A 16,473-nucleotide genomic window follows, 5' to 3' on the forward strand; every position below is an offset into this window, starting at 1 on the left:
AAGTGTTTTTTGGTCATGTTAAATGAAGAATAAGCTTTGGCCAATACAACATGAAGACTTCTACTTTTCTTGAATATTGCTATCTGATCATTTTATATCAAGCTGAACAAGCAAATGGAAATTTGGTTTGACATTTTATTTGAAAGCTACATCTCTGATAACTCTTCATGTTCCTGAACTATAGTGAAGTGACAGTCTAGGTTATCAGTCAAGTCCTGAAGACCTTCCCCCTTTAACTAGTTTATGTGTTTCCTCCTAAATTCAAAGTATATTTTCAAGATTTTCATGACAGTAACACGTTTTAAACCCAACACCAATAAATTGATGCAATCTGTGTCTTTTGTACTTCTAGGTGTTGTTAAAGTGGATTATGGAGATGTGTCAGCTAGAAAAGGCCTAAGAGAAAGACTGAAGTGCAAATCTTTTTCATGGTACTTGGAAAATATTTATCCTGACTCCCAAATCCCAAGGCGTTACTACTTACTTGGTGAGGTAGGAATGTTAAGAGCTTTTCTTTATTTTTAATAATTATTAACTTTTTCATAATTAAGTTTTTTTTTATTTAATTCTATGAATGTGGGTAAAATATTACCATTTCACTAATCTGACATTCTCTAAGTTTTTTTTTAAGAATTGATTATAGAAACTGCTAAAGAGTCAGCAAGCTGGCCAGTATTTATAGAAAAACAAAATTAGTGTTTCAGGTAGATGACTTTTTGTCAGAAGAATTCTGATGAAAGGTCATCATACTGAAATGTTAATTTAACTTCGGTCTCCACGGATACCATTTGACTTGCTGGAGTATTATAAAATTTCTATTTATATTACCATTATGAAATATTGCTAGTATTCTGGCAGATTTGAAGGACAGAGAAACAGAACTCAAGTTCTGGAGAAATCTTAATGCAACTCAAAACCTAGTTCTGAACAACAGTCATACTGGGCTGAAAATGTTATTGCTGTTTCTATCTCCACAGATACTGCCAGACCTGCTGAGTTTCTGCAGCATTCTCTGCATTTGTTTCAGGTTCAGATTAAAACTATATTCTTGCATTCTGTTCTATTACATTGATGCACTTATATAAGGTATGATATGTCTGGTTGGCACGCAATGCAATACTTTCCATTGTATCTTGGTACATGTGACAATAATAAATCAAATCAAATCAAATCAGCTTTACAGCATCCTCAGTGTTTTATGTGGCAGCATTTTGTTTTTGCTTGAGGATGTATTCATATTTGGCCTGAAAAACATCACATTATGTAGGCATTACGCAAGTTATTGCATCTGCATTATCCATAGGTTTTTTGCTGGCTGAGTGGGAGCATACCACATTTCCTATGGTAGTCTAAAACAGTAGTATATCAGGAGTTGTCACCATTCCATTGTCATGCCTGTAGTTGGCCTCACCATCAGACTTCCATTCCAAACTGAGCAATGCATTGTCATGACTCTCGTCACACCTGCTGGGGGAACTCTACGACAAGTGAAGTTAAAGCCTCCACATCTCCCTTGTGACGTGTGTCGAATATATACTATGGGATACATAAATCTACAAAGAATTATTTTGTAACTGGAACAAAGAATTATTCCATAAATTGTTGCAAGTTTTCCCGATGTTATCAGTGTTTTCAATAAAAGCAAAACTGAAGTCACAGTCAAAACTCTTCTGTGCATTTGAGGGCAAGGATTAGCCCTTTATAGTTCTAGTTAACATTGGATTTCTTTTCCTCCAGCCAGTTGTGATTCTGGCTAAGCATTATTTGCATGCTTTCAAATGCTGGAGCGTTTTTAGATGTAACTCCCCTTATCCCTCTTTTTGCATACAAAGTTTGGAGCTAGTTATAGTTTGGGCTCTATATCAGAAAAAATAATTCTGAGGCAAAGATATGTATCACAAATTCACTAGGATATAAAATATGAAGAGGTACTGTTTGACGATGGAGCCCAAAAGAAGGGGACATAGTTTAAATATTAGAGACTTGCAATACAACACAGGAGAAAGTCACATTGCCCAACATGCTTGCAATGATTCTTTGGAGTAGTTATCCGATTGTTAATATACTGCTGCTCTTTTCCCATAGCCCTGCATTATCTTCCAAGTAATATCCACTTTCTCTTTGAAACTCTATTTTAAATCTGCTTCCACTACACTACTATGCCATAGCAACTTGATGCATCAAAAGATGATCTCATTTTTCCCTCTGGATGCAGACCATATCAATAACCTCGGGTAGACAGCTCTACAGGCATATGGCAGTTGCAGTATTTCTCAATAATATCAATGGGGAATGTTATGTAGCTATGATCACAGTGCTGCCCATCCCTGGGTATTTGGCCCAAGTCTGTGTAAAGCCCCTGGAACTGGGACAATGATGACAGTTATAATGATGAAGTTAATAAACACAGGGAAGATCCCACTATTTGGAAATAGACCAGAATGCATACCTGTTTTTTTTTTAAAAGGAAGGACAGCAAACCTTGCATCAGAAACTCGTGGGTCATCTTGAATTCATTATCAGGAGCAAAGTGCTCTGAAATGGCAGTGACAAATAACAGTGAAAATGATTTCAAAGGGATATAATAAAGTATAAAACCCATGATACTCCACACCAGCACATACAGAACGTCTCCTTTTAGTTTTTAGTTGTGTTCCTAATAATCACTTTTGTCCTTTTTTTAAAGTGCCACTTTAACTAGGTGGCTGTTTATTTTATATGTACAGTACATAAGTAATATGGTATGGAGAAATAAATTTCCTCTGATCATAGCTTTGCTTGAGGCTACTTTCATATTGGTGACTTCCAGTACAGTCAACCTGACTGTATGTACGTATATTTCAGTTTTAGAAAATTTGAATCTACAATTACTTCAATAAGAATGCATTTGTCCATAATGTCTTCAACCTAATTAATTTCAGATTAGAAATGTTGCTACAAACCAGTGCCTTGATAATATGGGGCGGAAGGAAAATGAAAAAGTGGGCATCTTCAATTGCCATGGCATGGGAGGAAATCAGGTAAGTACCCAGTGTGAAATGACCTAATTTTTATATTATTTTTCCTTTTATTTCCTGGTCTGTAGCTGGGCACATTGATAGTCTGGTTAGCTGCCAGGTGGGGGAACCAGAAACAGAGGGCAACAACCAGGGATCATCTGTGATGGCCCTTGGCAACTGGCATAGGAAGAAGAGACATACCCTCGCAAATCTGTGTGGCATCCTTTGAATTTAATTAAGGCTCCCAGTTGTGCTGTGCAGAAGCTCGATTTAAACATGTTTATGACCTGTTATGCCTCAACATAAACACACAAGACAACCTCTTGAGAACACAACACTCATATGCCACAAAACATGCATTGTAAAAATGGCAACAGGTGCACACTGAGTGAGTTGGGAACATTTTTCTTGTTTTAATTTTTTTAAAATCTGATCCAGATGTTTTCAACCCATTGTGGGAGGATTAATATGCTAGAGGTTGGTTTTAAGGTTACGGAAAGTAGTTTTCATGGAGTAGAATCATAACTCACAAACACATTACATAATTTCATAAAGTAATGTTTTCATATATTGCAACATGTATGAATAATGAAACCTAAATAAATGAATTGGAGATGCCGGTGTTGGACTGGGGTGTACAAAGTTAAAAATCACACAACACCAGGTTATAGTCCAACAGGTTTATGTGTTGTGTGTTTTTTAACTAAATAAATGAAAATGTGCTACAGCCCTAATCTCTAAGTTCATGAGCTTCTTCTTCTTTCTACCATCCCTATTTCCCTTAAGCATCTGTATCATGTAAAATGTGCTTCAACTAACCTGTATCCATCTAATTGTGGGTTGAGGTCTTAATTTTCCAGACAATATGTCTATTGTAGGCCACTAAACATGAAAATGGAGGCCTTCAGACGTGAAGATGATTACCAGCTATGACTGTTGTACAAAGTATGACATGAGATTTAAAGCCCAGAGACAATGAGTAATGTTTCTTTTTTCTGCTGGTGTTAGGTCATTACAAACAGAAAGTGAAAATGAGGAAAAGGTACAAGGAACTATTTACATGTGACAGGTACATGGAATGGAGCCTATTGAGTTAAAAATTTCTGTGTGTATCTGCTGCATCAGTCCTCCTTCCTCCAAGGACACCTTTTTATTTCCAGCAACAGTCCTCTCGACTGCTTATTTCTGTATATCAGCAGGCCAGCCTTGTAATTTTTGCTGGGGCTGAGTAGGCCTTTCCACACTAGATTCACCCCCTAAATTCACAGCAGAAGTCATTCTAGGATTATACATGACTAACTCCACTTGAGCCATCAGACACCAACACATCAGGTTCCGAAACACTGCTTAGTGAACTGTCATTATATCAATTTTGAAAGTACCTTGCTACATTCCCCTCAATCCCATTGACCTTTTCTTAACAGATTATTATAATCCACATACAAGTGACTTTGAAACATAACGTATAAACCCACATCGAAGCTACTATTGAATACAGTAGAAACTTAATATAAGATTTTTTTTTAAGAATCATTACTTGATTGTTAGCTTCACAACCTAGGTAGGTACTTATTCCCCTTGGCATCCCCATATTCCCTGGGGGAGATGCAACTGAGCTGCCTTCTAGAGCTGCTACAATTCATTTGGTAGACCCAAAGTGCTTTTTGGGAAGGAGTTCCAGTTTGTTAACCCAGCAACACTGTAGGAATAGCAATATATTTCCAAGTCAAAATGGTGAGTGACTTGGAATCTGCTCGTGAAAGTTTTGACAAATTTCTGGAGTCAATCTTGCAGATGTTTCACACTGCTGCTACATGGCTTTAGTGGTAGAGGGATTGAATATTGGTGGACATGGTGCAAATCAATCGGGCTGCTTTGTTCTCGAATGTGCCAAGCTTCTTGACTGTAGTTGAAGGTGCACTTATCTCGGCAACTGGGGAGATTCCATCACACATGTGCCCTGTAAACAATGGACAGTTGGGGGAGTCATCAGGGGAGTCGATCACTGCAAGATGTAAACCACAGTATATGGCTAGTCCAGTTTAATTTCTGGTTAGTGTTAATTGGCAGGACAGAGATGGTGGGGATTTAGCAATCGTAATTCTATTGAAAGTCAGGGGTCAACAGATTCTCTCTCATTGGAGATGGTCACTGACTTGCCCCTGTATGATGCAGATATGACTTGCCACTTGTCAGCCCAAGCCTGGATAATGTCCAGGTCTTTTTTCATTTGGGCATGAACTGCCTCAATACCAGAGGATATGTGAATAGACCTGAACGTTTGTGCATTCATCAGTGAACGTCCCCACTTTTCTGATGTCATGGAGGAAGAAAGGTCATTGATGACGCAGCTGAAGTTAGTTAGGCCTTGGACACAACCCTGAGGAACTCCTGCAGAGATATCTTGGAGCTGAGATGACTGACCTCCAACAGGTCAGTCCTTTGTGCCAGGTATGACTTTCATCAGCAGAGAGCTTTCCCCCTTGTTTCCACTGATTCCAGTTTGCTTGGTTCCATGATGCTGCACTCAGTTGAATTCAGTCGTTGATGTCACTTTTACCTCACCCCTGGAATTCAGTTCTTTTGTCCATGTTTTAACTAAGGCTGTAATGAGACCAGGAGCTCAGCAGATTTGGCAGAACCCATAAGACAATAAAATATACGAGCAGGATAAGACCATTCAGTCGTTATTGATATTCTCCTGCCTTCAACATGTAATTCTTGATCCCCTTACTAATCAAGAATCAATCTACCTCTGTCTTAAATACACTCAATGACTTACCTTTCAAAGCCCTCTGCAGCAATGAGTTCCAGAATCACCACCCTATGGTTGAAGAAATTCCTCCTCATCTGGGGTTCCTTCAATCTGAGGCTGTGTCCCAGTCTCTCCTACTAATGGAAACATCATCTGCCTGTCCCCTCTATCCAAGCACCTTAGTATCCTGTAAGTTTCAACCTAATCCCTGCCTCATCCTTAAACTCCAAAGAGTACAGACACAGAGTCCTCAAATGCTCATACTGACAAGTCCTTCATCCCCAGGATCAAAGTTAAAAATCACACAACACCAGGTTATAGTCCAACAGGTTTAATTGGAACCACACTAGCTTTCAGAGTGATGCTCCTTCATCAGGTGATTGTGGAGGGCTCAATTGTAAATCACAGAATTTATAGCAAACATTTACAGTGTGATGTAACTGAAATTATACATTGAAAAGTACCTTAATTGGCTGTTGAGTCTTTCATCTGTTCGAATACCATGATAATTTCACTTCTTTCATGTGTAAATCACAAAACCTTTTTTTAAAAAGTTGCATTCTCAGGTTAGCTGTAAAAATTGATGTTAGCTAGACAATATGTTGTGAGTATATTGTAAATGGTTTATTTTCTTGTATTTATAATATATTTTCAGTTAAGGTATTCCTTATAAGCAATACTTGCAAATTAGAAGCTTGGCATTTGTTCAGCAAGCACATTGAAACAGCAATAAGTTTCTGTGGCAAACCAAATAATTCTTAAAATGCTACTACTTTGCATGCGTAATCATGAAAACAAATTATATTCACTTAACCTAATCAGAGATTCAGCTAGCTTTGAATTGAGTGCCATCAGAATACATCAGTAACTTACACGCTGTGTGATTTCCATTTGCAACACATATCAAACACAGCCAATTGTAATTTTCTTTCAAGTTGAAATCGATGGACAAATAAATTGCAGGCCACGCACCTATTATTTTCGAATAAGGTGCCTGCTGCATGCATTGCCCTCTCTATGACCTGTGGAGTGAGATGCTTTTGCAATTATTTTGTTAAGTATTGAATATTTGTGTTCCTATAGCCTCCATCAGTATTGGGGCTTGAGGCGGATGATGTGGAATTTCACACCATAGATTACCATGTGAGTTTTGTGGTTCCATCCTGTCCTCACACCGTTTTCTGCACACAGCTATGATTTCCGCAGCTTGGAATTGGGATTTTCTAATCTGCCTTCAGATTCCCCGAGGTAGCAGGTGATTGCACTGGAATGAAAGCAGTCTGTGCAGAATGGGGTTGGGGACTGGTGAGGGACAATGCTGTAGACAGATTTAAATGTCCTCATGGGCCAAAAGACCGGTTGGTTCAGTAACATCTTCAGGTTGAACTTTAAAGGAAATTCGCCTCCCCACAACAGTGACTCGACTACTGAAGCTTTTTTTGAGTTTATATTTGAAAAATAAGATTATAGTGCTTTCTCCCTCACATCATGCAATGTTGTTTTTCAACTCCTCTTAAAATCCTGAAGTAGTTATTGGCTGAATGTAATGCTGACAACATAGGTCCTACTCATTGGTTGGGGAACAGTTTGGAAACAGACATCATTGGTCCAACCAAATTAAATGACTGAATGGGCAGCGTTAGGCTTTACTCAAAATCTTAGACCCTGTTCATGGAAGTCCCAAAGGGTTAACAGCCAATCTGAGGCTAGCAGCATTCCATCACTGACAATGCCATCAGAAGCGTTACTACTACTGGCATTGTTCCATGGACTTCACTGAGGATGATCATCGGACCTCCTAACTCAGGGAGTGAGAGCGGAAAGAGAATTATGGGAGAGAGTAGATGGGGGGGGTGGGGGGCGAGCAGAGTTCATTGTGATTGAAGGGCAGCCCATGCACTCGGACAGAGGAAAAAAAACACCAAGTACATCATCTGCGTGGGGGTAATAGCAGCCATTTCCATTTTCATTTTCATTTCTTGTTCTCAATTCATAAGTCTATGGAAGGACAGTGCAGTTTAATAAGCAACTTCAAGACCTTAGAATTTTCTTGATGTGTTAGGTTTTCACCTGACATCACAGTTGATTTAGGACATCCCAAGTTAACGGCAGCTGAACTGCAAATGTTTTTGAATTCTTTGTATTTGGAAGTATCCCTTCAGTTTGCATTATCACCAGGTGCTTTGTCCTTTGAGAGGTGAAGGGAAAGAGATATTTCTCCAATATGTTCTAGTCAAAACTCCTGTCCTTATGTCAAAAGCAGCTCTCTGTACAGCTGGTGTATGTATCCCAATGTCTGAGATCCTTGCTTTCAAGCTGAATAATTGCAGGAGATGTTTTATACTTCTAACATGTGAATTTACATCAAGATGTAAATCAAACAGGTGATCCAGGTCTGATTAATGATTTCAGTCTAATTGGGTTTAAATCTTAAATTCAGCTCAGACTAGTTCTTTTTATTAATAGGAGAAAGTGAGGACTGCAGATGTTGGTGATCAGAGTCGAGAGTGTGGTGCTGGAAAAGCACAGCAGGTCAGGCAGCATCTGAGGAGCAGACTTACACCTGAAATGTCAATTTCCCCTGCTCCTCGGATGCTGCCTGACCTGCTGTGCTTTTCCAGCACCACATTCTCTACTCTTTTAATTAATAGCTTAGCTCAATGAATCTTTCTTCAACTTGTGATCAGGTAATTACTGTGACCATTTTAAAGTCATAGTTTATCCCTTTTTCAAACCATTTCAGTCCATGGAAATCCCAAGTATTAAAATCAGTTTTGCAAGTGGATAATACAGTCTTTACTTTTATTGTGATACTAATCATCATTAATTTTTGAAGCATTGTTATCTTATCCCTAATCATTTTGCTTACTACTTCTGCCATGCTAACTGACCCGCAGTTGTTTTCTCTCCGCCTTACAACCCATGGACACTGTGAATTTTGGGATTTTCTAAGATCAAAAGCAATTTATACACTTGCTATCTCTATTAAAATCCTACTTATAGCACACACAGTCCAATAGGTTGCTGCAAGTGTTTGTATTTCACATGAGCTGCCTCCCACATTTCTTTCAAATCCATCGACATATGCATTCACTCCTTTAGCCATCATATGCTTAGTAAACTCCCCCTTAATTGCAACTGTGCCAGTTTGTTGAACCATTCCCTATGGTGGTGAGTTCTAAATTCCAACCACTCTGTGTAAAGACATTTCTAGTAGTGACTATTATATTTTAATGGATCCTAATTCTGGCTTTACTGCATCTTCTCTGCCTAACCAATTAAGTATTTGTATAACCTTGAAGAGCTCTGTCATGTTCCTCCCCCACCACCCCTCTAAATCTTTACTCTAGTGGAAAAGGCCTAATTTGCGCAGTGTTTGCAGGGAGGTAAACCTTATTCATTCTGTATCATTCTAGAAGATTAGATCATCTTCTAATCTGTTGGGCTGAATGTGCTCTCAGTAGGGTTTTTTAAAAATTACCTTAAAATTTTGAGAGTATACTTCATTCATAAATTATCTGTAAGTTAATAGATTTTTAGTGTAAAAAAAATGTTATTCATGAAGAAATTACACCTTATTAACATGTATAAAACCATAAGGGGCATAGATAGAATGAAAGCATATAGTCTTTTTTCCCAGGGATGGGGAATTGAAAACTAGAGGACATAGGTTTAAGGTGAGAGGGGAAAGATTTAGGAAAGACTTGAGGGGCAATTCCTTCATATAGAAAGTGGTGCGTATATGGAATGGGCTGCCAGAGAAAGGAGTTGAGGCAGGTACAATAGCAACGTTTTTTAAAAATTGGATAGGTACATGGATGGAAAGGGTTCAGAGAGATATGGAACAAATGCGGGCAATTGGAACTAGCTGAGTGGGCACCATAGTCAGCATGGACCAGTTTGGGCCGAATGGTCTGTTTCCATGCTGTATTGATGACTCTATAATAGTAGTCTCTGTCCCTACTCTATGACTGTAAATGATCTTTATGTACAAATACAAGATATTAAATCAGTTTTGTTGAGGCATCGTGGATTAAAAAAGAACAAATTTTGGGATTTGACATTTCCTGCAGTTGCAAACAAAGGCATTTCCTACTCATGTAGGAAAATATTTTCATAGATTTTATGACAATAGAGGGTCTGCTAACTAAACAGACCTTCATCGTACTTCGACTGAAAGACCTTAGATTGTAGTCTGTCCCCACTGCCTTGTCAGCAGCTGCCTCAGCATGTAGTCCTTGATTTTAGAATGTGCCAGTCTGCAACTCTCAGATGGACTAACGGTCAAAGGTGTTTTCCTTTACAAATTTTTCTGCAAAGGAGAGATAATGCATAGTGATCCTACTACTTGGAGCGTACTGCAGCAATGAGGCCAGGCCCATCCTTCATAACACTGGGGACAGGGAGAACCTAACCTTAACCTTTAGGTAGAGATAATTACAAAGATAGTGAGTGGATTCATTAGTTGTGACCCTCCAGAACTCCCTAGATCGTGAAATCAGTGCCAGAGTATCCTTTCTCTAATACAGGAATGAGCACTGTTCACTGTTGGGTAACATGTTGGCTCAGTGGTTAGTACTGCTACCTCACAGCAACAGGGACCCAAGTTCAATTCCAACTTCGTGTGACTACCTGTGTGGAGTTTGCACATTCTCCTTCTGTCTGCCTGGGTTTCCTCCAACAATCTGAAGATATTCAGGTTGGGGGGATTGGCCATGCTAAATTGCCCATAGAGTCTAGTGATGTGTAGGCTAGCCATGGGAAATGTAGGGTTACAGAGGTAGGGGAGTTGATCTGGGTGGGCTGCCCTTCGGAGGGTTGGTGTGGACTGGATAGGCCAAATGGCCTGCTTTCACACTATAGGGATTCTATGATTCACAGTACATCAAGTGTAGTCTTCTCAAAGTAATGTACAAACTTAATATAACTCAGCTACTTTCCAATTCTATCCCTGTAGAAATGAAGATTAATTTGTCCATCTGACTTGTTTGCTTTTAAAATGGATGGATTTGCATACAGGGCTTGAATTTTGTTGATTATTTCCATGCTTTCCACTTATCCTGCTGGTCTTATACATCTATTTCTTAACATTCAGCATAGATTTTCTCCTTTTGCCTTGCTAATTAGTTTTATCCTTCCCTGCTGATCTATTTACTCCTGAAAGGATGTGAATGTTGTTTTGTTTGGCCCAAGAACATTTATTTTTAATCTCTCTTGCACTTTCCAATATTCAAATGAGATGTGGACTAGTGTAATAAGTATATTTATACAGGGGCGATAATTATCCTTCATGCATACCAAGTTAATGTTCAAAAGAAACTGGATTTGATACAGCTTCTTTCTTTGTTCTTTTATGTTACAATCACAATGAACATAGGTCTAAATGCACATCTTTATGGAAATACATGCAATTTTAATTTTAGTTTGGATAGTTCCCTGCAGATGTCCAGTTACCATGAGACTCAATCCTGCTCTGTGTAACATTCTGGGAGCAGTGACATTCAGCTTTGCTCACAGTCTTGATGAGAATACTTTAATCAATTAAAAAGATAAATTAGGGATTAGTGAGAGTTCTCTGGGCTGAACTGAAATGTCAGCCAAGATCAATTTGATTATGCACACTTTTGAGTGAGATATTTGAGAGGACTGGTGTAATATTTCATAAGCACAAGTCTTTTGTTAAAATTACTAAGCCTCTTGAATGAATCATAGGGCATCTTTCAGCAAAAGACATATTAATTTTATCTTTATTGTAATACTGGTCAGTTGGAAACATTGTGGCTGATAACATGGCATGTAGTACTTACTGCTGTATTTCGTGTTGGGCAATAGGTTCTATTATCACTGGATCTGAGGCCATACCCTACCTAATGCAACTCAGTACAAGTGGGGTGGACTATTCTCCATGAAGGAGTTAGTATACCTTAAAAAAAACTTTCACATCTGTTGCAAATGGACAACAAGGAAGAAGGAACATGAGAAAACCATTCTTTCTTTTATCTCCATGATAGTCCATATGATTTAAAAGACCTTTAGATAAGTACACAATTAGGAAAGGTTTGGCAGGATATGGGTCAAGCACAGGCAAGTGGAATTCGTTTAGTTTGGGATTATGGTTGGCATGGATGGATGGACTGAAGGGTCTGTTTCCCTGTTGAATGATTCAGTTTACCCAGCCTCCCTTCAGCTACACTGTTAGGTTATGATTTGATTTTTCCCCTCTTCAAAGTTGCTACTGCTGCCTTCAAAAGGCCAAATACTCTTCTTTTTCTCTAACTCAAAGAAAAGTGGAACTTTGGTACTTTTTAAAATGCTATAGCCAAAACAATGGGAGAGACAAAGTATTGTAATCAGCTGTTACCTTTGGTTGAGTTTAGTTAGTCCATAATACATACAGCACTTCACAAACACTAGAAACTGAGATCATTATTTAGTTTTCACATTGTGTAGTCTATCACCTTGTGATGATTTGGCAAAGAAAAAAAAATTCTATCACAAACCTGGGCCAGCACCATAAGAAAAACTAAATTAAAAGCAGGCAATGGTTATCTCCCTTTACTGAAACCTTAATATCATATCAGCAGTTAAGTACACCTATAGCTGGTAATAGGTAATATTGCATAATACCAGTACTAAAAAAGACAGGCTGGTTCTCTGCACTTTTAACACTGAAGTAACTGCATTTGCAATTTGTTGCTAACAAAAATGCTAATAAGAGTTTATATCAAAACAAAAGTGAGCAAAAATGCAGTAATTACTTAAGTCATAATCTAAGTTATTCCTGATCTGGGATCAGGAAATGAGACAGGACTGAGATCTAATTGATACTGGTCCTCTGACATTATATTTTAAAATTTTGGAAAGCTGCTGATACAGCCCCAGGCAGTTTGCATGCAGGGCAACATGTAGAGCGCAAATCAATTTCTGAGACTGTGGTGGAAAGGAGAAGGGGAGCATGGATGGGACCAAGCACTATTAACTATGTCCTTACGAGTCCTGTGGAATTATGCACAGAGAACTCTTGACACTTCCAACACCAGGGGTATCTTAATTTGGAAGTTATTTTTAAAAAAATTAACTTGTATGCTTGGTGGTAGCCTTCATTTAAGGATTGCAGGCTATGCTACCAGTCAAACCAAGAAACTGAAAAGTGCAGGCCCAACACCAGCTCCACTGAGCAAGGACATATTTCCTGGAAGGCTCATTAAATGCATATTGGGATATTCAGAAACATATTCAAGTGTCCAAAAGCCTGTTTAAGGTCATCACTTGACAAACTTATCAAGCTCCCATGAGTAGCTTAAATTGGAAAATGAAGCAACAATAAAGAGTACGACTGGTTCTCCATTAAGGTGCTTCTATGCAGGAACAGTATTGGACTGGAATTCTGGTAAAGAAATCACAGGCATACAATGCCTACATTTTTTGGTTTTAAATTGCTTAAATTAATATCCTGTAATCTCATAGCCACTGCTCCTATGTCAAAAGTTTCTCATGAACTGCAGCAACCAACGAGATTCAGAGGCAGATTATTATTAACCAGTTAGAGATCTTTCAGCATGGTTTAGATCTCTCAGCTACATTGTGAAAAAGTTTGATGCCTGAAAGATTCCCTAATTCACTGTAGAGTGGATATCTTTGACATGTTTAGACACATGGAATTGCCTCAGAAATCTTTATCCATAAAATTGGGAACCAATTTCTCCCAATTACTTGAAAAATAAATTAAATGTGATAAAAAAGGCACATTTTAATAATCCCTCTAGAAATAGTCCCTATTATTTTGATGAGATATTTGTAAGTGGAAAGAATAATTTATTGAATGATATCTGAACATAATGTATATATGTTTCATTAAATTCACTATGGGAGAACAGCAAAAGAATTTTTGTCTAAATTGAATCTTGTAGCTCTTTGAAGTAATTTTTTTAAAATTGTGATAGTATGCATAATGTCTTCTTTAACTACTGAAAGTGAACAGCCAAGATTTTAAGACAATTAAATGGGGGAAGAAGCTGTGGGGATTTTGTTTAGTATACAGTAGAAATATCATATGTGAGTCATTGTGTAATTGTGCCATTTTTTTTCCTCCCTCCAGGTATTCTCCTACACAGCAGAAAAAGAGATCAGGACAGATGATCTATGTCTGGATGTGTCTAGGCTAAATGGTCCAATTGTCATGTTGAAGTGTCATCACATGAGAGGGAACCAACTGTGGGAATATGATGTACAGGTTTGCTTGATACTTAAACTTGACTTACAAAACAAGTTCAGAGATCCACACTTCATGAATTAGGAAACTTTCAAATTTGGTGATGCAAATTTTTTCTTTGGTGATGCTGGTGTTGAAACTTCCTCTATCCTTCAAAAATCATTCCACTTAGCTTGGGTCTTCCTGTTTTGATTTTTACCAAAAGGCCCAGCAGGTGACAACAGTAATGGAGGGCACTGAGCAAGAGGAATAAACAGTTTGCTGTGACCGCCAGCAGGTGGTGTTGGCATGGGAGGGCAGCTGCAGCAGTCAAATGGACTGTTGCTGGGGTACAAGAAAATGTAAATGGTGCAGATAAAAAGAGGGCCTGCTTCTAATTTTTTGAAGAAGTAACAAAGAAGATTGATGAGGGCAGAGCAGTAGATGTGATCTACATGGACTTCAGTAAGGCGTTCGATAAGGTTCCCCATGGGACACTGATTAGCAAGGTTAGATCTCATGGAATACAGGGCGAACTAGCCATTTGGATACAGAATTGACTCAAAGGTAGAAGACAGAGGGGTGGTGGTGGAGGGTTGTTTTTCAGACTGAAGGCCTGTGACCAGTGGAGTGCCACAAGGATCGGTGCTGGGTCTGCTACTTTTTGTCATTTACATAAATGATTTGGTTCCGAGCATAAGAGGTACAGTTAGTAAGTTTGCAGATGACACCAAATTTGGAGGTGTAGTGGACAGCGAAGAGAGTTACCTCAGACTACAACAGGACCTGGACCAGATGGGCCGATGGGCTGAGAGGTAGCAGATGGAGTTTAATTCAGATAAATGTGAGGTGCTGCATTTTGGGAAAGCAAATCTTAGCAGGACATATACACTTAATGGTAAGGTCCTAGGGAGTGTTGCTGAACAAAGAGACCTTGGAGTGCTGGTTCATAGCTCCTTGAAAGTGGAGTCACAGGTAGACAGGATAGTGAAGAAGGTGTTTGGTATGCTTTCCTTTATTGGTCAGAGTATTGAGTACAGGAGTTGGGAGGTCATGTTGCAGCTGTACAGGACATTGGTTAGGCCACTGTTGGAATATTGCGTGCAATTCTGGTCTCCTTCCTATCGGAAAGATGTTGTGAAACTTGAAAGGGTTCATAAAAGATTTACAAGGATGTTGCCAGGGTTGGAGGATTTGACCTACAGGAAGAGACTGAACAGGCTGGGGCTGTTTTCCCTGGAGCGTCGGAGGCTGAGGGGTGACCTAATAGAGGTTTACAAAATTATGAGGGGCATGGATAGGATAAATAGACAAAATCTTTTCCCTGGGGTCGGGGAGTCCAGAACTAGAGGGCATAGGTTTAGGGTGAGAGGGGAAAGATATAAAAGAGACCTAAGGGGCAACTTTTTCACGCAAAGGTACGTGTATGGAATGAGCTGCCAGAGAATGTGGTGGAGGCTGGTACAATTGCAACAGTTAAGAGGCATTTGGATGGGTATATGAATAGGAAGGGTTTGGAGGGATATGGGCTGGGTGCTGGCAGGTGGGACTAGATTGGGTTGGGATATCTGGTCGGCATGGACGGGTTGGACCGTAGGGGCTGTTTCCATGCTGTACATCTCTATGACCCTATGACTCTATCCCTGGATTGGGAGCTCCATGTTCAAATCCTACCTGCTCCGGAGGTGTATTATAATATCTCTGAACAGGTTGCTTTGAAGAATGGGTTAATCTTTTTTAAAAGACAGAACATTCCTCAGCCAAGTGTAACCCACAGGCTTCATTCTATAATGTATGTAAACTATAAATAGTTCCTTGTTTATTCTTAATTTCCCTTCGTGTTTCTCCTGACCTGGTGCCAGTAGAATAAAAAAAAACCTTTGCTTCATGATTTTTGGGCTGTCCATATGCTCAAATCTCATGTTACACTTACTTTTCCAAAATTTCCATCTTTTCCATTTTGAATTGCAAACAGACTTTCACAAGGTCCTACCATAAAATAGTCCTTTTGCTTCTCCACAACAGCTGCTTTCCTTTTCCTTCTCTCTGTCACAAAAAATAGTTGTGTTTTTTTTTGCTGTGAGGTACTGTGTAAAGGTGTAAATGAATCTGTAAATATGCCATTAGAGAAGCACACACCCTCAATAATTTTCCAGGCAATCTATAGGCTGCTTCTAGGTTTGTCATTGAAAGTGATAATGGGGTAAGTTGAAGAGGGGGCAGGGCCAATCGGCCTTTTGCCAGTCACTTTTAAATTTTAGTCTTTTAGATTGAAAATCAACTGGTGAACAGAGAGGCTTCATGGGTAGAAAATTGTCATTGTGCTGCTGATGTGAATTCTTCACACAGGGCTCGAGTGAAATGCATGGGTAATAAGGTTGTGGAAACTGGCAGACAACTTTGCAACCTGTCATAGAACAGTCTACAGGAGTTCCTCATGCAATGGTGAGCCTCTGTCCATGGATGCCCTTAAACTTGCCGTGGGCACCAGTAAATGGTCTGATTGTATCTTATTTCCATATTGGTCT

At 39.0% G+C, this 16,473-nt stretch overlaps 1 protein-coding gene across 2 annotated transcripts in view; it reads left to right on the forward strand.

The window, feature by feature from the left end:
* galnt13 (polypeptide N-acetylgalactosaminyltransferase 13) overlaps window positions 1-16,473 on the forward strand; it is a 433,026-nt gene that overhangs the window by 345,726 nt on the left and 70,827 nt on the right. For both annotated transcript variants that reach the window (XM_072579362.1, XM_072579363.1), the window contains exons 9-11: window positions 353-492; window positions 2,922-3,020; window positions 13,853-13,987. In XM_072579362.1, coding sequence (XP_072435463.1) covers window positions 353-492; window positions 2,922-3,020; window positions 13,853-13,987 — 374 coding nt within the window. The remainder of the gene's footprint in view (window positions 1-352; window positions 493-2,921; window positions 3,021-13,852; window positions 13,988-16,473) is intronic.

Source organism: Chiloscyllium punctatum, chromosome 10 (assembly GCF_047496795.1).
Source record: "Chiloscyllium punctatum isolate Juve2018m chromosome 10, sChiPun1.3, whole genome shotgun sequence".
Taxonomy (NCBI): Eukaryota; Metazoa; Chordata; class Chondrichthyes; order Orectolobiformes; family Hemiscylliidae; genus Chiloscyllium; species Chiloscyllium punctatum.